Consider the following 22,130-nt stretch of genomic DNA (forward strand, 5'->3'; position numbering starts at 1 on the left):
AAGTCAGTACCATGCCCCTCATGTTTTTCTCTTGTCGGTCAGAGAGCTAGGTGTGGGGCAGCGCTGTCAGGGATGGCAGGGTTTGTATGACATTTAAAGTGCACCAAGGGCCTGGCCAGCATGGCTCAGTAGTTGAGTGTCGATCTATGAACCAGGAGGTCACGGCTCAATTACCAGTCAGGGTACATGCCTGGGTTGGAGGCCTGATCCCTAGCGTGGGGCAATGCGGGAGGCAGCCAATCAATGATTCTCTCTCCTCATTGATATTTCTATCTCTCTCTCCTTCTCCCTTTCTCTTTGAGATTAATAAAAAAAATGTTTTTAAAAAAGTGCATCCAGAAAGCAAGATGGGGGCTGGAAGGGAGAGCCCAACTCTGTGTTTAGTGCTGCCAATAAAAGGCACTTATTCTAAGGATGGGTTATTGATTTTGGCAATCACAGTTTTTTGTCTTTTCCTGTGGAGATATGAAAGAAATGTCGAGAGGCCACAAGGAAGTGATTCTTCATGTCCAGTAAAACTTAAAAAAAATATCATGCTAAAAAACTCACATAACAAAATATACCAACTTAACCATTTTATAAGTGTGTAAGGTCAGTGGCATTAAGTACATTCACATTTTGTGCAACAGATTTCTAGAACTTTTTCATCTGTCAAAACTGAAATTCATACCCATTGAATCACAACTCCCTGTTACCCCTTCTCCAAGGCCCTGGCAACCAACATTCTACTTTTTGTTTCTATGAATTTGACTCTTTTGAGATACTTTGCAGAGTGGAATTATAACAGTATTTGTCTTTTTTTGTGATTGGATTATTTTACTTAACAGAATGTCCTCAAGGTTCACCCATGTTGCAGCCTGTGATAGCACTTCCTAATTTTTAGAAACTGAACAATAATTCATGCCTAATAAAACATTTGGCAATGATGGAAGAGTTTTGGGTCTATGCTGCCTGACATGGAAGCCACTAGTCACATGTGGCTACTGAACACTTGAAATGTGGCTAGTGTGACTAAGAAATTGAATTTTTAATTTCACTTTATTATCATTAAAATTAAAATTTAGATTGCCATACATGCCTAGTGGTTACCATATTGGACACAACAGTTCTAACTTACTGTGACTTTTTTCATTCACATGAAATAAAGTTGGGTATAAGTGATTAATTTTGTGACCATGACTATATGACAAGTTCTGTCTAAATTATTGTGCAATAACCATAAACTTGACAGTTTGTTGCAAATTACATTAATTATAAAGAAGGAAATTGACTGGATTGGTTCATGATTATTTTTTATCCTTAAACACTTAAATTCTATCCTTGTATTAATGGTTCTAAGAGTCCATGGTTATTTTAATGATTTTATTTATTTATTTATTTATTTATTTATTTATTTATTTATTTTACTGAGATGAAAAGGAAACCTCAGGGAAATATAAAAGGCTGGATGTTAAATACACCTAACTGTAAAGTTAAGCAAGTTATGATTTTAAAATAGTGTAACCTATATGAATGTGTACCTGCTGTGCTGTACCCCTGAAGCTAATACAGAAAAGTGTTGAATACAAACTATAATCAAAAAATAAAATAAAAATTATTATAAATAATATTTATAGAAATCTCAGATTTGTAAAGATGTAGCACACATAAATAGTATTTTTTATGGGTTTTAGAATTATGAACTGAGTTTTATTCTTATTTTTGTTTATCTTATTTTCTATTTTTCTTTTTTACACTGAGTATTACTTTGCAATAAACAACAAAATTATTTTTTTGCTGTAAGGGAAAAAATACAAGTTGACCCAGAAAAACCAAACCAAACCGTGTTTAGTCAAATTTGATCACCTAGAAGAAAGCTCTCTGGGAATTTTCTAGTAAGTTTGTAAAGACAGAAATTTACTACTTTTCAATGGAAATCACAGTATCTCAGGCTGGGTCCGTGAAGTGGAAAAATTATTAAACACTTAGGGCTTTTGATTGATTCAGTTAGGGTCTACTATTGTGTGCATTAAATTTTTTTAGTTAGAATTACTTGTTTTTGTGCCTCAGACTTGCCTGGTACACCTTGTCTAGTCACAGACTGTGACCCAGCTGTTTATGTCCAGACCAGGGACCCGCTGACGATGAGAGTCCTGGTCTTGTGGCTCATCTCCCTCTTCACAATCACTGAGGGCAGTGATGGCTTCTTTGGGGTGAGTTGGCTTATGTCCTGTTTTTCCTCTCTACCTCCTCCCCTCTTTCCTCTGGCACTTCTAGAATCCATCCCTCTCTAGGTAACTGAACCCACAAAATGTAATAGACTCAGAATCAGAAGTTCTGGGTTCTTGTCTCAACATTAGCAACATTAGCTGTGTGGCCTTGGAGCTTAGATGACTGAACTGAAAAATGAGGATCTTGGACTAAACCATTGGAAATCTCTTCCAGCTCAACTCATCCACTCCTATGGCCTCTTTGATAGCATAGAGATTGGCATTAGCTAACCTTGGACTATCTCATTCCTGTCTATACATACTTTCTTGATGCTTTTATCTAGGGTCACAATTTTAATATTCTATATACTCTGGTGACCCCCAAATTTATATTTCCACCTCAGGCCTCTCCCTTGAACTCCACATTCATAGACATACTACCTACTTGATATCTCCAGTTGGGTGCTCAATAGGCTCCTCAACGTAAATGTCTCCTATTAAACTCTTGACTTTTTTTTTCTCACCAAACTTATTCCTCATTTTCTATCTCAGCAAGTGGTATCCCCATCTCTCCAGCTGCTTAGGCACAAAATTTATTTTTATGCTTGATTCTTCTCATAATCTGTATCTAAACCATTGGCTCTTTTTTGTTTGTTTTGGTTCTATCCTTAAAATATATCCAGAATTTAAACACTTCTCACCACCTCACTGGCTACTATGTTGATCCACACTTTCTCTATCTCTCACTGGTATTATTTGAGTAACTCCTGGAATGCTCTCCTTGCTTCTGTGCTTGACTATTCCCAATATGGCTGCAGGACTGAGCCTTCTGGAAAATAAAGTAGAGCATGTCTTTCCTCTGTTCAGAACTCTCCAGTGGGTTCCGATCTCACTGAAGTAAAAGCTAAGCCCTTGCCATAGCCTATAAAGATCTATACAACCTGCCTCCCCAGAGATGCTCTCTGACCTCACTTTCTGCCCTCTTCCCTTCACCCCCTCCCTCCCTTTAGCTACTCTGGCCTCCTAGCTCCGTCTTCACATGCTGGGCATGTTCTTATCTCAGGGCCTTTGCATGTGCTGTTCCCTCTGCCTGGAAAATTCTTTCTCCGGGGATCTTCAATTCCCTACGCCCTTCAGGTTTGTGCTAAAAACTTGCCTCAGTGAAATCTTTTCTTGCCATCTCCCCACTGTCCCTGACTTGGATTTTAGGTGCAGGATTTCAGTTTATTGGGGAAATCCAACAAGGCCTTAGGAAGTACAATGTTACAAAGCCTTGCCATAATTTTTCTTTTTTTCCTTTTTAACAGAGAAATGATGGCATCAAAACAAAAAGAGAACTCACAGTGAATAAGAAAAAGCACCCAGGTGAGACACTGCTGCCAAGAGAATGGGGTTCTAACCCCAAAAGTGTTTCTTACTGGTTGTAGGATCATTGGCACATTATTAAACACCCCAAATCTATAACATGAAAATAACAGTAATCCCTTCTAGCAAAGCATTTGTGAGGATTAAACAGTATAACAGAAGCATAGTATCATGCACCATACCTGGCAAGTTGCTGCTCCATATTCTTCCTTTCCTTCCTTGTCTTGATCCCAACAATGCAATTAATGGGCCCAGCCTTCAAGTCTGTGGTCTGAAATTTAACTTGTGAGTTTGATGTTTTAAGCACTGAACGTGTTTCTTCATGGAAACAGTGATGCACACTGATGGTTGTTAAGTTCATGGGTCAGTTCACAAGCCTTTCTTTGGTAAAATTGCCAAACAATGACATGCTATAGTGCCATAGAACTTACCACCATGTGAATCTAAGATTCTTCAGAAAAAGTGAAATAAAAATTTAAGTTGGACTGCCATGGATACATTTTCCCTGACAGTAATAATACAGCTAGTATTTATCAACCTGTTACTATGTGCCAGGCATCATTTTAAATGCATTAGATGATTTCAATCCTCACACTGACCTTCTGAATTAGGTGCAATGGTCATCTTTATTTGGTGAAATTAAGGTATAGTGCTAAGGAGCAGGGGGCATGACTCAGGCCCAGTCAATCTGGCTCCAGATTAACATTTAATATTCCCTTAGTTTCAGGTGTATGGCACAGTAGTCGTATGACTTACATAGTGATCCCCTATGTCATTCTATCTGGCCCCAGAACCAGTGCAATGAGCCCCTGACAATATGACCAAGGTCAACTGCTCTCTCATTCCATACTTCTTACCTGCTTGGTCTGTGGGAATGGAATCCTACTAGCTCCCCCTACATAGGGTGACTCCCAAGGCCTGGGCTGAGGTTCCGGTCTGCAAGGAGATGGGGTCAGTAAGTGATGGAGCTGAGGCTCTATGGTGTGAGATGTGAGAGTTACAGCAGACAAGGGTCTCTTGTAAATGTCCTGGGATATGCCTCAGCCTCAGCTAGCCTCCTGTTATCCTCTTGATTGCCTTATGAGAAGCTTGAATCGAGTCAGCGGCTTTTCTTCACTATAAATCTCCTTTCTGCCTACCCCCTAAGAAATGGGACAGTCTCATAAAAGCTCCTCATGTCATCTGTCCCTGCAAAAGCACAGTGGTGTCCTGAGAATCTACTAGATTTCTAAGAAATTTTACTGCCAATGGCAATAAAATGAGACCAGGATAAAAGGATGTTCACCTTTTGCCTCTCTTTCTCTAAGGTCCTCCACATCCTTAATCTTGGGTCCAGAGAGGATCTTGAAATACCATGGTACTTTGTGTTAATTTCGTGTGACTGTACCTAAATCACTTCTGGTCGGAGAAGACTCATAGGACTCTTCTCCCAGCCAAAAACACTTACCAGCCTCTCCTTATGGAAACAAAAGGTGCTGCTCAGAAATGATAAGGTGGACCTAAAGCGTATGATAATGAGTGAAATAAGTCAAACAGAGAAAGACAAATACCATGTGATTTCACTTTTTTTTGGTAGAATCTGAAAAACAAAATGAATGAACAAACAAAATAGAAACAGACTCAAAGATACAGAGAACAAACTGATGGTTGCCTGATGGGAAGGGGGTTGAATGGCTGGGTGAAAAAGGTGAAGGGATTAAGAAGTACAAATTGGTAGTTACAAAATAGTCTGAGGATGTAAAGTACAGAACAGAAAATTTAGTCAATGTAATAACTATATATATAGTGTCACCTGCGTGCAAGACTTACTGGGGTGGGGGTCATTATGTAAGTCATACAAAAGTCTAATTACTATGCTGCACAACTGCAACTAATATAATATTAAATGCCAACTCTAATTGAAAACTTTTTTTTTAAATGGAAAAAAACCCCTAAAAAATGATAAGGTACAAATGAGGATATGTAAGGGCTCAAGAAAAGTTTGGTTTGTTTTTGAATTTGATGTAAATACATTTTTATAGGAGAAGGAAGGGCTCTTTGGAGGAGAAAGTGTGAGATTGTCATTTTATACAGAAGATACTTCAAGGAGACCAGAGCTGGGGGAGGTGAAGAGAAGAGTGGCTAGGATTTTCTCACCTCTTCTCCCTTCAGTCTTGATGCCTTGATGTGTTGTCTCTGGATGTGTCCGGAGGAAGTGCGTCCAGTCAGGAGGGCAGTGCAGGTGTGGGTCAGAGAGTGCGGGAGCAGCTGGCTTGGCAGAAGCGGAGGGTGGACATTGTCAGGCACATGTGTGCTTGTCCTGGATGCTCATTTTTAGTCAGTGTCTGGGTGGGCAGAAGTCAATGACAAGCAGTGTGGCATCATCCAGGACCTTCAGGCTGAATCTGCTGATAGTCCCTTGGTCACTGCTTCTGCAGTATTTCCCTCCCAGACTGAGATAGGAGGGGTCTGATGGTCTTCCTGTCTTTACACCAGTGCAGGAATATGAGCTGTTGCTTCAGGTGCCCTACAGAGATTCCAAGGAGAAAAGAGACTTGAAGAAATTGCTGAAGCTTCTGAAGCATCCATCATTATGGCTCCATGGGCCAATGAAGATCATCAGAGCGAAGGCGACCACATGTAAGCCAGCTCGCTGGGGACAGAGATTGGAAGTGGGGGAGGTGGGCATATCAGTTGGGATAGGTTAGGTTATGCTATGGAAACGATCATCCCTGCAGCATCTGTGGTTTACAAGAATAAGTGTCATTGCTTCTCCATACTACATGTCCATTGCAGGTTGCAAAGGGGCTGAGACTGTGGTGGTCACTTGGGGACCTAGGCTGATGAATCAGACACTATCTCAAATACAGCCATTCTGAGAAATAAATAAATAAATAAATAAATAAATAAATAAATAAAAGGAGCACTAGAGGGTTTGGCATTGCCAGTTAAATTTTCTAACTCAGGAATGACACACATTAATTCTGTTCATGACTTATTGGTCAGAGCTGGTTCCATGCCTCCACCCAACCTCAGGGGCCAGGTTATGCAATCATGGAAGTCAGCAAGCAATATCTGGCAAACAGCACTAATGACCACAATGGTGGGTCTCAGAGAAATTAAATGCTTTGTTGAAAGCAAGAGTTCTCAAAGTGTGCTGCCCTGTCCGGCAGTAGCAGCAGCACCGGGGCTCCATGATTCTGCCTTTTGATGAGAAATACTTGCTTCAGATTCTAAGTCAGAGCCGAGGATCAGAATTCAGCAGTAGTCGATTCATTAACCAGGCCCTGTGAAACCAAGCTCTGTTTTTGTGTGCGCAGACTGTGGCCACCAGAATGGGGTCCTACGGTGTGCCTGTGAAGATGGCTATACCTGGTTTCCTCCTGCATGCCTTGATCCTCAGAAATGCTACCTTCACACGAATGGACCACTCCAGACTTGTGACTGTCATCTCAAGAACCTCACCAGGAGTGTCAATTTCTGTGAGAGAACAAGTAAGCACATAAGGATACCAGGGGCGAGCTCTGGGCCGGGGTCTCCCCCACCCCCACATGTGATAGAGAGGGAACTCTAGCTCTTTGCCCATGTGTTTCTCTGTCTCCCCGAGCAGAGCTAGTGTTTGCAGGGAGATTTAAGGACAATGATGACATCCCCGCTAGGTTTGGCTGGACACAGGGAGAGCTGCTTTGGTGCAGAAAATTCAGGAATGTAAGTTGATATTTGGGCACCACTTCAACCTTGCTCCAGCTCAGCTCAGCAAATATATGCTTCTTTGGAGATTTAACAAGATTCACTGAAATCCCAAGTCGGGGAACTGCTTGAGTAAATACAATTTTTCTCCCTACCTTCTTTTCATCTCTTTCGCCAACATCAATTTTCAGAAAAGAGAAGTCTACTGGTATGAGAGCAAGGAGGAACGCATAGTGATTTTACTGAAAGTATTGCTCAACATTGCCAATGAATATGTGTACTGAATGCAATACCAAAACAAAACAAAATTTAGCTTTGGAAACCAGTGGGAGCTGAGGGAGCTCCTGTTGGCTTAGGTGTATGTTCAGTGGATGACGAGGTGAGCTGAGCTAAATGATGTGGGCTTCGGGGCTTGAAAGACTTTCAGAAGTTTTCCCAAAGTCTAGTCCAGTTCTCCTGAAGCTCTGGCTTTTGGTGGAGCTGAGCAAAGAGTGAGAGAGGACATGAAATAGTTTCCTGGGTATCCCTGGCTCCCTTTCCCAGGACTGCAGCAATTCAAGTTAAGGCGACATGTATTTATTAAGCACCATCTTTAGGCCCAGATTGGGGAAAAGTTCTGGCAGGTCACAATGAAGCATTTCTCTTGTGATCAATGAACTCGCAGGCTATGTGGGGAGGCCAGGATGTTGAATCAAAGAAGACCATGTCATTTCTTCAGCAATGTTGATGAAAACCTACATTTTGGGCCATGTCTGATCTATCATCAGACAGAAATCACACCTTATAAGAAGCTTCCCAGAGTAGAGCGGGGGCACACATACATGAGACATGTTCACAAATATATGTGCAGGTGCAGGAAGTATAGGGACCTATGGATAAAGTCCTGCAGGAATTTAGAGGAGGGAAAGACTCTGTATCTGGGGAGCAGAAAAAGCCTTGGAGAGGAGATGCTTTGACTAGGCCCTGAACAAAGGATAAACAAGCTATGTCCAGACAGAGATGGGAAACAAGCAGTCCCAGGGCAGAAAATCAAGGTAAGAAAAAGATAGGTAAGCAAGGGGTATGTTGGAGTTAGCAAATAGTGATTTTTTAAAAAAATTTTTAATCGGGCAATCTTTAAGCTAGATGGGGATATATTTCAGTATGAAGTGACTGCCTATTTATTTATCATTATTATTTTCTTAAAATATATTTTTATTGATTTCAGAGAGGAAGGGAGAGGGAGAGAGAGATAGAAACATCAGTGATGAGAGAGAATCATTGATCAGCTGCCTCCTGTATACCCTCCATGCCCCCACTGGGGATAGAGCCCACAACCCAGGAATGTGCCCTGACTGGGAATCAAACCATGATTTCCTGGTTCATAGTTTGACACTCAACCACTGAGACACGCCAGCCTGTCTATTATTATTATTTTAATCATCACCCAAGGACATGGTAAGAGAGGAGGGGAGGGGGAAGAGAGAGAGAGAGAGAGAGAGAGAGAGAGAGAGAGAGAGAGAGAGAGAAACAATGTGAGAGGGAAACATTGGTTAGTTGCCTTCCATATGCTCTCTGACTGGAGATCAAACCCGCAACCCAGATATGTGCCCTGACCAAGAATTGAACCGGCAACATTTTGGTGCACAGGAGGACATTCAACCAACTGACCTACTCCGGCTGGGCTGACTGCCTTTTAAATCACATATGAGTGGCCACACGTTTTCCTACTTATAAGGTTGCCTGGATTATCAGTACTTTCCCCATAATGTTCCAAATCCACGACTGAAAATTCTGGTTGTATGCTTCTTATATTACTTTAGGTGAACATTCATCATAAAAACACATTGAAAGATTAATGTTGAAAAAATGGGCTCCAAGTTGTACTTCTGTAATTCTATGCTATAATAAAATCAAGTGAATAATTTTTACATCTATATGTTTTTCTGTTTCTCATAGAAGTTTGGGGCACTTTCAAAATTAATGAAAGATTTACAAAAGACCTTCTGAATTCATCTTCTGCTATATACTCCAAATACACCACTGAAATCGAAATTCAAGTAAGTACCTTCTACTTATGGCGTAAGAAATTGTTGGCTAAACATAAGTTCAGATGTTTCCAATTCAACATGTTTATTTAATACCTATTCTTAATCACTCATTTTCAATAGATTATTACATAGTAGTTAATCACTCTGCCCACAGCTGACGTACTTTGAACATTTTCTTTCTAGGAGAGTTTAGCAATTGAATACTTTTCACGTCTTTTGTGTTCAGTTTTGTTCATTTACTTGGGTAATATTATGCCAAAGCTTCTTGGTTATTTTCCGTTTTTTTTTTATCTGTCAAAAGAAACTTTTCATGATCTAAGCTTAATTGTCAGCATCTGGGATTTATTCCATAAAGAAGCCTTTCTTGTTAGAGGCTAGACAGAGTTACTGAGCAAAAATTCTGAACTTTATAACGAAGTCACATAAAACTAGATCAGTGTGCCTCCGCTAGGATGAGGTACGGGTGTGGGTTTCACTGAAGACATGCACAAATCCTTGGCTCAGTTTAAACATCTATAAAAATGGCTCATTTGGGGGAAGGATAAAATAGATTTTGGTTGAATTTATAATATTTTCTGGCATCCAATTCATCCTTGAGTCTAAGCAGTTGATTCTTCATTATTTATGAGCAATGTCAAAAATAAATTATGTGCATGTGTGTACATTCTCAATTGTCATTTTAACTATATTTTGATAACATGCAACTACCTCCTGCTGTATCTTTTTCCTTTGCTCAGTGTTTCTGTTAGTTTATTTAGTGTCTGCATCCATGTTTTGCTCAAATGTTTTCCTTGTGTGGGGACAAAAACAACATATCTACCTTTGTTTGTTTGTGTATTTTTTTTGTAAGCTTAAAGAAGCATACAAAAGAATTCAAGGTTTTGAGTCAGTTCGTGTCACTCAGTTTCGGTAAGTACCACAACGCCCAAATCAAGGCCATCCCTAGATTTACGCATCAGTCCTGAAGAATGCCTAGTGCTGTTTGCCAACTGTCTTTGACAGAATATAGGTCAGACCTGCTCTTTATAGTCTGATTCTTATAAAAACTGGACAAAGTCTGAAGGAGAAAACCTATATTCTTATGTAAGTGAGCTTAGGAACGTAAATATTAAATGGTATTCTCAAAGCTATGGAGCAGAGAATAGAATCGGAAACCCCAATTTAGAATTTAGAAGGAAGCAGAAGATCTTGTGTGTGTGTGTATGGGAAGGAGTGAGGGGTAGGGATGAGGGTTGTGGAGGGATGGATTTCTTCTATAACCACAGCGGGGTATGGTGTATCATTGGGAGCCAGAAGGGAGCCTTGGGTAAAATCGTATATTTTTGTGTAGATATCATGCATACACCATAGCTCAAAACCCCATAGTCATTGTCTACAGCAAATAAAGAGATATTTAGTAAATCATTCTTTTGTTTATATTTTAATTCCAAAGTTATTTGGTTAGTTAGCCATGTGTGCATTGATTACCAGCTATTTGTAGTCTACTTACTGGAGGAAGTGATTTAGAGGTCAGAAACCTTGACTTCTTATATGATTTTTTTCACAGTTAACTTGAACAATAGCTAGAGGAAATTTTCATTTGCTATAAATATATTGCACTGGGCATTATCCTTTAGTTACTTATGACTTTATAATGTCTCTATAATCCAATGCTAGGGAAAAACACCATTTTTTTCTTAAATCTATGTTTACATAATTAATCATTTTCCTGTTTGACTTTGCTGTCATTAAACTCATAAACAAAACTGAAACCTGATCATAACAATTTTTATATTCATTATTCATATTTTTCTTTTCTGTTGTCCTGGTTTTCCATTTATATTTCTAACACATATTCCATCATATATATCTTATAAGCTGTCTCCAATAATTTGTAGAGAAAATCACAGTTAAGATAGCCATAAGTCTATAAAATACAATGATTTTTTTCTCTTTACTATATGAGTTAATTTCTCACTGTCTCCATTTAATTTTTTGTTGAACAGGATTGTTAATATTTGTGGAAACTGATTTAACCTAATTAAATCAAATGAAATAATAGGCAGAAAAATACTTTGTAAAGAATTAAAAGGGCATATCAATGCAAGGATATTATGCCCAACATTACATAAAAGGGTATTTGGATTTATTTATACATGTGAGTGGTAATTCAATGTATTTGAGCTTTGGCATATCAGAGATTCTAATACATCAATTAATAAATTAATAATTACCTGACTCAAATTCTCCTTGGGACTCAGCTCCCTTATTACAAAATGACGATAATATAGTGTTCACCTCATAAAATTATTGCAGAATTAACTTAATTAGTACATGTAATCTCACTTGTTTTCATAATTTTAAACACGATCTGTAAGTTGATGGTTTCTAAGTGTCTTGAGCTTTGGCCTCTCTCCTAAATGTCTGACCTAAATATCCAATTGCCTATTACCATCTCCACTTGATTTTCTAGTAGGCATGTCAAACGGAATATGTTGAAAACAGGAGTCCTCCAACTCTGCTCCTCATAACCTTAAACTTACTTCTCCCATCTCAATTACAGCGATGCCATTTCCCCAGTTGGACAGACCCAAACCCTGGAGTCATCCTTTAACTTTTTATTGAGGTATAACTTACATTCAGTGATATGCTCTGACTTTAAATATACAGATTAGCAAACTCTGACAAATGGTGGAGTGGATGAGGGTATGGGGGGGATAAATGGTAATGTGAAAAAAAAATAAAACGATTTGTCACTGTAAAAAAAGAAAAGAAAAGAAACTCTGACAAATGCTTGTACAAGCTACCACCTATCAACACAAAACATTTCCATAACCCTCAAAGTTCCCTTGTGCCTCCTTCCAACTAAGCTCCATGCCCACCTCTACCCGCACCAGAAATAACCACTGATCTTATTTCAGTCAGCATAGGCTAGTTTTGCCTATTCTAGAACAGCACATAAATGGAATCACTCAGTGTGTAATATTTGTGTGCATGGCTTCTTTTGCTCAGCATAGTATCTGTGAGATTAATCCTTGTTTTTTTGAGTATCAGTGCTTCCTTTCTTTTTATTGCCCAGTAATCCTCCATTGTATGCATATACTACAATTGGTCCATTCCTTGCAATCATGCTTGACTGGTTTCTTTCTCCAGTACCTGAAATCTGCTCCATTAGCAATTCCTGTGGCTCAGTCTTCAAGTACAACATGAATCTGACCACTTCTCTCACATGCTGCTACCCAACTAGTTCTTGCTATCATCTCCTCTTTCCTAATCAGCCTTTCTGCTTCCCTCCCTTCTGTCTATTTTCTACAGCAGCCAGAGTGATTATCTTAAACAATATATCTGATCATGTCACTGACTTTTAATAAAGAATAAAACCTTCTAATAAAAAATAACATTCAAACTCAAAGGACCTCTGTGATCTGGTTCCTGGCTACTTCTCCAACATCATCTCCTACTCATCTCTCTCTCACACATTGAACATTAGTTATGCTAGTCTTTCTTCCTTTCCTTTTTTATTTTGTCTTCTAACTTGAATTGATTTTATTCAGCTCTTAACTTACTCTCACCTGAGGTTCTTAAAACCCACATTGAAACCTTTAAGCATTGAAAAGCACTCCCAATTGTTGACCTGAAACCTAGTCTTTAATTTGTCACACTCATAGAAATTTTCCTGTCTCAGGCCCTTTGCATGTGCTGGCATACCACACCAGTGGTCTTTGAATCACTGACCTTTTCTTCTCATTATTCAGGCCTTAGCTTCAAAGACCCTCCACATAGAGAAAGCTTTCCTGACCAGTCTTATTGAAATGGGCCCCATATCTATCTGCTATTCTTATCACTGTACCTATCTCACATAACACTTAACAAAAAACAATATACACTGAGTGGCCAGATTATTATGATCTCTGAACTCATAATAATCTGGCCACTCAGTGTATATCCTATACAATAAAAGGCTAATATGCAAATTTTCCCCTTGACCAGGAGTTCGACCAGCAGGCAGGCCGGCTAACTGCCCATGTCCCCTCCCCCTGGCCAGGCTGGCCGGACCCCCACCCATGCACGAATTCATGCACCGGGCCTCTAATATATATATACATACACTGAGTGGCCAGATTATTATGCATTCAGAGATCATAATAATCTGGCCACTCAGTATATATTACATAAATTAAATAAATGCTTATATAGAGAGGTTATTGGTCTTGTCTTCTTTGCCAGAATGTAAGCTCCATGAAAGCAGGGACCAAATCTGTTTGATTTATTCCCATGGACCCAATGCTAGGCCCTGAATGACTGAATAAATTAATCTCATTTTTCTTTCCACATAATCATTAAAGAAGTGGAAGCATCCTTGCTGGGTATGAAGTTGTTGGCTCCAGCAGTACCTCTGAGCTGCTGTCAGCCATTGAACAGGTGGCTGAGAAGGCCGAGGAAGGCCTTCAGAAGCTGTTTCCACTGGAAGATGACTCTTTGAGAGTATTTGGAAAAGGTAACACTAAATTCCCACCCTCTGCCTAGGTGAGTCCTTTAATTAGTTGCTCATTCGTGTCTTTTTTTTTTTTTTTTTGTTAAATATATTTTATTGATTTTTACAGAGAGGAAGAGAGAGGGATAGAGAGTTAGAAATATCAATGAGAGAGAAACATCGATTAGCTGCCTCTTGCACACCCCCTACTGGGGATGTGCCCGCAATCAAGGTACATGCCCTTGACCGGAATCGAACCCAGGACCCTTGAGTCCGCAGGCCGACACTCTATCCACTGAGCCAAACCAGTCTCGGCTCTCATTTGTGTCTTTAGGAGGTAGATTGGAGAGGTTTCTGATACAGAATTATTCTAAGACTGACTTTCAGTAGAAACAGTCAACTGTTTATGTTGAAACAAAATTTCAGTCTGACTAGTTCAGATCCTTGCTAATCGGCGATCTGATCTCCACTGTAAATGCTGTGGAAGACTGATTTCACCGCAGGCTCTGATGGAATGATTCAGCAATAGTTTACTGGTATTCATGTTGAAATATCTCTGGAGTTGGCAATTCCTGAGTAATAATTCAAGGAACCAAGGAAAGAATGAATATATCTAGGTCTTTAACACTCACACAGACATACACACAAACAAACAGAGACACAAACACACACACACACACACACACACACACACACACACACACACACTACTTCTTTCCTTCAGATATTTTTTCCCCGTTTACTTCTTTACATTCAATCTTAAATCTCTGCTATCAAAATGTGTTCCACTTTCAGCAACACTCATTCAATAAATATCTACTACTAAGTGTTTAAAGTGTCTAGGCACTTAGGACACAGCAATGGGGAAAACAAACCAAAAACACAGCTCTTGTTGATCATCCATTCAAGGTCTCCTTTTCCCAGTCCCAATCACGAGAAGACTGTATTATTAAGGGTCAGCTGCAAGAATAACTAGTGCCTAGTCACAATGTGAGAAGCTTTTACAGGGTACAAAGTAGGATATGTCAACCCAAAATGGCAACTGCCCATCTTTTAACCATATTGTTACTGCTTTGTTCCATAGCATTTTGAAGATTTTTCTGGTTTTCTAGCACTCCCTTAAAGAGTAAAAATATTTCCTGGGAATGGTCATACCCTGCCTTATTTTCACCTAACACATATTAGTTGATAGCCCACTAAAAGTAAGATCGTTGGCAAAGGTCAGACACCTGGAGGGAGAAGGGCCAGACTCAGAGAGGGTAGGGCATGGAGAAGGAGAAAAGGGAGCTGATAGGGCTGAAACTGGGCATCAAAGACAAGCTTCTCCTACTCCTGAATATTTCTGGGTATTGTCTCTAAGAATATGATTTCTAATGCACAGCTATATGGTGCATAGAGAATGCCAGGATATTCAGAGACATTTTCCCTCTCTGTTTCCATTCTCTTCCAGTTCAGTGTAATAGCATTGCCTTTGGATTTGGGTTTAAGAATGATGAGTATACTCTTCCCTGTAGCAGTGGCTACACCGGGAACATCACAGCCAAGTGCCAGCCCTCTGGGTGGCAGGTCATCAGGGAGACATGTGTGCTTTCTCAGCTGGAAGAACTGAAGAAGGTAAAACATTTCTACGTTGTAGACTTGCCCTGGTTTTGAGTTTCACAGTGGGCACCTACCACTGAGCATGGCTAGGTGGAGGGTAAAATATATCAAATTGTTTCATTTGTCAATATTCAGAACACGAGGGTGACATCAGACCCTGGTAAACCCAAGGCATTTGGGCATGAGTAGCAGAATCTAGGTGGCAGCTGAGAAGGTCAGAAAGTGTCAGAGTTGATGGTTTTGATGTGGAGTGGTGCTGCAATAGAGTGAATAAATGCTGAAGAAGTCTGCAATAGATGGCAGAACAGCAATTAAGCTGGACTCAGAAGTCCAGAAAGCCTGGGAATCAAAGACCCAAGTGAAGGTGTGAGTCCAAAGTTATAGACTTAGTACAAGTGAGAATGTCAGAAACCAGGGCAGAGGTTGGGATTGGCCAAAGGTGAGCCGTATAGAGCAATAGAACTGCAATAGATACTAAGGGTCATCTGGTTTATCAAACTCCTTTTATAGATTAGGAAATGAAAGACTAAGGGACTAACAGTTGGTCCCTCTGGTAGCAATAGTGTTGAATTATAAACATGGTCCTTTGATTCCCAGTCCAAGACTGTGACCTTCACTTGATGCTGTCTTTGGAAAGTTTAAGTACTTATGACAAGGCAGATATATAGAAGCAAATGGTGAGGAATTAGAAGTCAAGTCACAGGAAAGAGGGACTCCAAGACTAGTTCACAGACACTGTTCTGCAGATAGATCTCCATAGTGAGCAGAATTTCTGTCCTAGCCCGAGATTCTGCTAGTGCAGTAGGGAAACTCAGGAAGGTATATCTTAAAGGACTGTGGAATGTTCACTTCTCCCTCTTTGGACCTCAGTTTCCTCATCTGTAAACTGGGGAGGGAGATTGGACCAGATGGCCTCTGGGGATCTATCCTTGCTCTTGCCTTCTTTACCTCAGATATGGACATGGACCATGTCTATGTGAGGATGTGAGGGTGAGGGCAGGCAGATCCCAGGTACCTTGGGCAGAGAACAGCACTGTCAGCCAAAAAGAGCTAAAAGGAAACCATATAAGATCTGAATTCCTTGATTGACTTGTTTTGACTGAAAGGGAATGTCCCTTCTTGGCTGCCTTCCAAGCTAGCCCAGAGTAGTGGAAGCATCTGGAAGTTTTAAGGAAGAAGTAAAATTCCAAAAGCAGTGGTGAAGTGTGGTCAAATTTCCCTATATGTCCCTCTGTCTTCCCATCCTACAAGGATGTCTCAGTATAGTGCTGCTTCCTAGCTGGGTACAGTTTGGAAAGTCACCGAATCTCACTGAACACCAGTGTCTGTATAATTAGGATAATAATTCATCTGAAAATGCGTTTTAATAAATCTCTTCAAGTTTCTATGTTCTTAATGGTACCTAGCTCAAAGGGTGGTATAAGAATTAAATCAACGAATCCCATTTAGCACAGAGTAACAACTCTGAAATACAGAAAGCACTGAGTGAAAGCCATCGTGTTATCATTGTTATATAATATCCTACATTATAATGCACTGTACACGTTAGTGATGTAGCCCAGAATTCTGATTTAAATTTGATGAAACACAAGCAAATGTTGTTTTTTTGGTAGAACTTAACCATTTTTATTTCTAGAATTTCAGTGTGATTGCAAGCAATGCCACTGAGGCAGCCATGTCATCCTTGGTGCGAAATCTTTCAGTCCTCATTCAGCAAAACCCATCAACCACAGCTGGGAATCTGGCTTCAGTGGTGTCAATTCTGGGTAATGTCTCATCTCTGTCACTGGCGAGCCATTTCAGTGTGTCCAATTCAACAATGGAGGTATGGTCTGCCTGTGCTTGAAGGGCCACTTTATTGGTTATTATTATTTAAAAATTTGTTTTAATTATTCAATTACAGTTGATATTCAATATTATATTATTCTCCGGTGTACAGCATAGTGGTTTGACATTTATATAACTTACAAAGTAACCCCCAATACCATACATAGTTATTATAATTCTAGAGGCCCGATGCACGAAAATTTTGGGCAAGAGTGGGCCTTCCTTCCCCTGGCTGCCAACACCGGCTTCCCTCCAGCACCTGGACCCAGGCTGGCTTCCCTCCGGCCCTAGCTTCGTCAGGGAAGATGTCTGGAATGATGTCCGGAAGATGTCTGGTCTAATTAGCATATTACCCTTTTATTATTATAGACTACTAACTATATTCCCTATAATGTACTTTACATTCCTGTGACTATTTTGTAACTGCCAACTGTACTTCTTAATCCTTTCACCTTTTTCACCCAGCCCCTATCCCCCGCCCAAGTGGCAGTCATCAGTTTGTTCTCTGTATCTATGAGTTTGTTTCTATTGTGTTTGTTCATTTGTTTTGTTTTTTAGATTGCACTATAAGGGAAATCATATGGTATTTGTCTTTCTCTGTCTGACTTATTTCACTTAGCATAGTACCCTCTAAGCCCTTCCATGTTGTTGCAAATGGTAAGATTTCATTCTTTTTATGGTCAATTAATATTCAATTTTATATGTACCACATCTTCTGTATCCAACCGTCTATCAATGGACACTTAGGTTGCTTTCATATATTTTTATTTATTAATTATTTATTTTTAAAAATCCTCACTCAAGTATATTTTTCCATTGAGTTTTAGAGAGAATGGAGAGGAGGAAGAAGGGGGAGAGAGAGAGGGAGACAGAGAGAGAAACATCAATGTGAGAGAGATACATCGATTGGTTGCCTCCTGCAGGCACCTAGACCTAGGGGAGGTATAGAACCCATGACCCTTCAGTCCATGTGCCAATACTCGAACCACTAAACAACACTGGACAGGCTGCTTCCATATCTTGACTATTGTAAATGATGCTGCAGTGATCATAGGGATGCATATATCTTTTAAATGAGTGTTTTGGATTTCTTCAGATATATATCCATAAGTGGGATTGCTGGGTCATATGGTAGTTCTGTTGTTAAGTTTTTGAGGAAACTCCATACTGTTTTCCATAATGGTTGTACCAATTTGCAACCCCACCAACAATGCACGAGGGTTTTGAAGGGCCCACTAAAGTAAATAATGCTGCAATAAAACTACTTCATAAGGAGGGATGACAAAAGCCTGAGTTGGAGGGGTACTGTTGAAAAGACTGAAGAGGCATGTAACAGCCTTTGTGTGATTTTTACTGCTTCCTCCGCCATGTGCAAGGACCTCATGGGATCAACTGTGTGAATTCAAAGTAACAGGGAACATCCTCTAGGCAGGTTGTCTGGGCAGCATGTGGCTTAGAGAAAGGGAAGAGCCTCTGTGCCCGATGCCACTGTGTTGACACAGGTGCCAACTCTTCAATACAGTCTGCAGTCGTTCTTTCCTGTGGGCAGGAACTCTGGCTTTAGTCACTTATACTTTAAGAACTTCCTCTTTTTTTGACTGGGAAATCCATGCTTTGGTTTGGATTTTTAAAAATTAACTTAAGCCCTAGCCGGTTTGGCTCAGTGGAGAGAGCGTCGGCTGAGGACTGAAGAGTCTCAGGTTTGATTCTGGTCAAGGGCACATGCCTGGGTTGTGGGCTCGATCCCCAGTGTGGGGCATGCAGGAGGCAGCCGATCAATGATTCTCTGTCATCATTGATGTTTCTCTCTCTCCCTCTCCCTTCCTTTCTGCAATCAATAAAAATATATTCTAAAAAAATAAATAAAAATTAACTTAAAATTACAGAAATAAGACTTGGTCACTAAAAAAAGTTCAAATAAGCAAAGGGAAAAAAAAAAAGATCTGTAATCTGGTCACACTAGAATAGACACAGCTTACATTTTAGGTATCCTAGAGGAATGACAAGTGACATGTAGCAGGTACTCAATAAATATTTATTAAATAAATATCCTTGGATGTATGCATTTTATGTTAAGTATGTAATATTTTGTAGAATTGGATTATATAATGTATAATGTTACATAATCACACAATTATACTTAACCTCATATAAGGTGACCATTGTGTCAGAAATGACACTAAATATGAATAAACTCCCTGAATCAAAGAAAAGACGCTCAGATTTTTAAAGTTTGACCACGTGTTGTTTGCAAGAGACAAACTAAAACTAAATGACATAAAAAGGATAAAAATTAATTAAAGGGGAAAATAGAGCAGGCAAACAAAGGCAGAGGATCCTGGAGGCAGCAGAAGAAACGAGCTATGGGATCCTGGGCCAGAAGCCACAGAGGGCTCGGTTAGGGTAAATACTGGCCCAGAGTGATAGACACTGGGAACTAGAGTTCTAAGAAAGACAGAGGATGATGAGGGACAAAGTGGCCATTGTCAAGCACTGATTTGGAAAAGGTATTTCTCAAACTAAGACTGACCATTAAAACCGACGGCAATTCAATATTTCCTTGTGCTTGCCTCCAGTTTTTATGGATTTTTACTTTATATTTCTCTCTTCTATTAAACAAAAATAATTAATACACATGAATTAAAACTTGAACATCCATGACATGAATTTAGAACTTCTGATGTTAGCAAAACAAGCATAGCATGAGAAGCAGTTAACAGTCATGTCACACTCTTTGAGCTGAGGAGCAATGCAGTCATGTTTGCCGCCTCAGGGGAAGGAAGAGCACACCACTGCAGCCCAATGGCAGGGTTCGTTCTCATCCATGCCGAAACCTTGGCATGCCCATGAGTGCCCTGGGGCAATCACCCTGCAGCTGACATGATCCTGTTGACCCACGTTTTTTAACCCAAACCTTCCACTTGCAGAACAAATGAGCTGAATTTCACTGATGAGTTTTAATGTGATCATCAACTGAGCCAATTCTCAGGGCAATTTTCCTTTATTTAGTACTAATGACTATCCACTGTTAGTCCCCTTGCCCGTTTATTCAAAATACAAACTGACTTGCTTTCTTGCATTTCAGGATGTCATCAGTATAGCTGACCACATCCTTAATTCAACATCAGTAACCAACTGGACAGTATTACTGCAGGAAGAAAAGCATGCCAGCTCCCAGTTACTAGAGACATTGGAAAACATCAGCGTTCTGGTACCTCCAACAGCTCTGCCTCTGAATTTTTCTCGGGAATTCATTAACTGGAAAGGGATTCCAGTGTCCGAAAGCCAACATAAGACAGGTTACAACTATCAGACTGAAATGTTCCCCCAAAATACCTCCATTCCCATCAGAGGCCGTGTGTTAATTGGGTCAGACCAATTCCAGGGGATCCTTCCAGAAACTATTATCAGCATGGCCTCATTGACCTTGGGGACCATTCTACCCATTACCCAAATTGGAAATGCTCAGATCAATGGGCCCGTGATATCCACGGTTATCCAAAACTATTCCATAAATGAAGTCTTCCTGTTTTTTTCCAAGATAGAGTCAAACCTGAGCCAGCCTCATTGTGTGTTTTGGGATTTTAGTCATTTGCAGTGGAATGAGGCAGGCTGCCACCTAGTGAATGAAACTCCAGACACAGTGATGTGCCGGTGTACTCACCTGACCTCGTTCTCCATGCTGATGTCACCCTTTGTCCCCCCTGCCATCATTCCGGTTGTGAAATGGATCACCTTTGTGGGGCTGGGCGTCTCCATTGGAAGTCTCATCTTATGCCTGATCATCGAGGCTCTGTATTGGAAGCAGGTCAAGAAAAACCAAACCTCGCACACACGTCATATTTGCTTGGTCAACATATCCCTATGCCTCCTGATTGCTGATGTTTGGTTTATTGTTGCTGCCACTGTGGACGCCACGGTCAACCCTTCTGGGGTCTGCGTAGCTGCAGTGTTCTTTACACACTTTTTCTACCTCTCCTTGTTCTTTTGGATGCTCCTGCTCGGCCTCCTGCTGGCTTATCGGATCGTCCTCGTGTTCCATCACCTGGCCATGCCTTCCATGCTGGCTGTTGGGTTCTGCCTCGGCTACGGGTGTCCTCTCATTATATCTGTCATCACCATTGCGGTCACACAACCTAGCAATGGCTACGAAAGGAAAGACGTGTGTTGGCTGAACTGGTCCAGTAGAAGCAAACCCCTCTTGGCCCTCGCTGTTCCCGTGCTGACTATTGTGGCTGTGAATCTGGTGGTGGTGTTCTTAGTTCTCACGAAGCTCTGGAGGCCCGCGGTTGGAGAGAGGCTGAGTCAGGACAACAAGGCCACTATCGTCCGCATGGGGAAGAGCATCCTCATTCTGACCCCTCTGCTGGGGCTCACCTGGGGCTTTGGCATAGGAATAATGGTGGACAGCCAGAATCTGGCGTGGCATGTTATTTTTGCATTGCTCAATGCCTTCCAGGTGAGAATAACCTATCATGCCATCAGGTAACTGGAATAGTTGTAGAGAACTGAGGTTGGCAGGACAACTCTTGAAGCTATCTTATCTCCCTGCCTCCAGCAGAACTGTAACCAAAACTGCCTGGCAACAGTGAATAAAATAAAAGTTCCATTTCCCCAACAGTTACTCTTATACTGAAGCAGAATATTAAACTTCTTCAGTGGCCCATTCCAGCGCTTAAATCTGCGAGGCTTCATGAGCTAACGTTAATCTCTCTTGCTGCTGACTCAGTCCTCTTTCCCTAGGGTGACCTGTGTGAAAGCACACAGGGAGAGGGAACTAAATCAAGAGCCCTTGTTGACTCTGCACGGTGCAAAGGTAGTCCCCCGAGTGAGATAGAGCAGAAGCTGGCAAACTGCAGCTAGTGCTGTTTTTGTAAATAAAGTTTTATTGGAACAGAGCCACACCTCTTTGTTTACATATGATCTGTGGCTGCTTTCCTTATGCCAGCAGAGTTCAGCAGTTGTAACAGAGACTGTGTGACTTTTAAAACCTAAATA

General features: G+C 40.6%; 1 protein-coding gene across 1 annotated transcript in view; it reads left to right on the forward strand.

Moving 5' to 3' along the window:
• Positions 1-22,130, forward strand: part of ADGRF1 (adhesion G protein-coupled receptor F1) — a 47,281-nt gene that overhangs the window by 14,433 nt on the left and 10,718 nt on the right. Inside the window, exons 2-12 of the mRNA XM_079780979.1 lie at positions 2,050-2,192; positions 3,497-3,554; positions 6,030-6,173; positions 6,854-7,027; positions 9,162-9,262; positions 10,104-10,162; positions 11,796-11,858; positions 13,579-13,730; positions 15,157-15,320; positions 16,942-17,130; positions 20,218-21,591. Coding sequence (XP_079637105.1) covers positions 2,124-2,192; positions 3,497-3,554; positions 6,030-6,173; positions 6,854-7,027; positions 9,162-9,262; positions 10,104-10,162; positions 11,796-11,858; positions 13,579-13,730; positions 15,157-15,320; positions 16,942-17,130; positions 20,218-21,591 — 2,547 coding nt within the window. The 5' untranslated portion in view covers positions 2,050-2,123. The remainder of the gene's footprint in view (positions 1-2,049; positions 2,193-3,496; positions 3,555-6,029; positions 6,174-6,853; positions 7,028-9,161; positions 9,263-10,103; positions 10,163-11,795; positions 11,859-13,578; positions 13,731-15,156; positions 15,321-16,941; positions 17,131-20,217; positions 21,592-22,130) is intronic.

The sequence above is a fragment of the Cnephaeus nilssonii genome, assembly GCF_951640355.1.
Source record: "Cnephaeus nilssonii genome assembly, chromosome: 9".
Lineage (NCBI taxonomy): Eukaryota > Metazoa > Chordata > Mammalia > Chiroptera > Vespertilionidae > Cnephaeus > Cnephaeus nilssonii.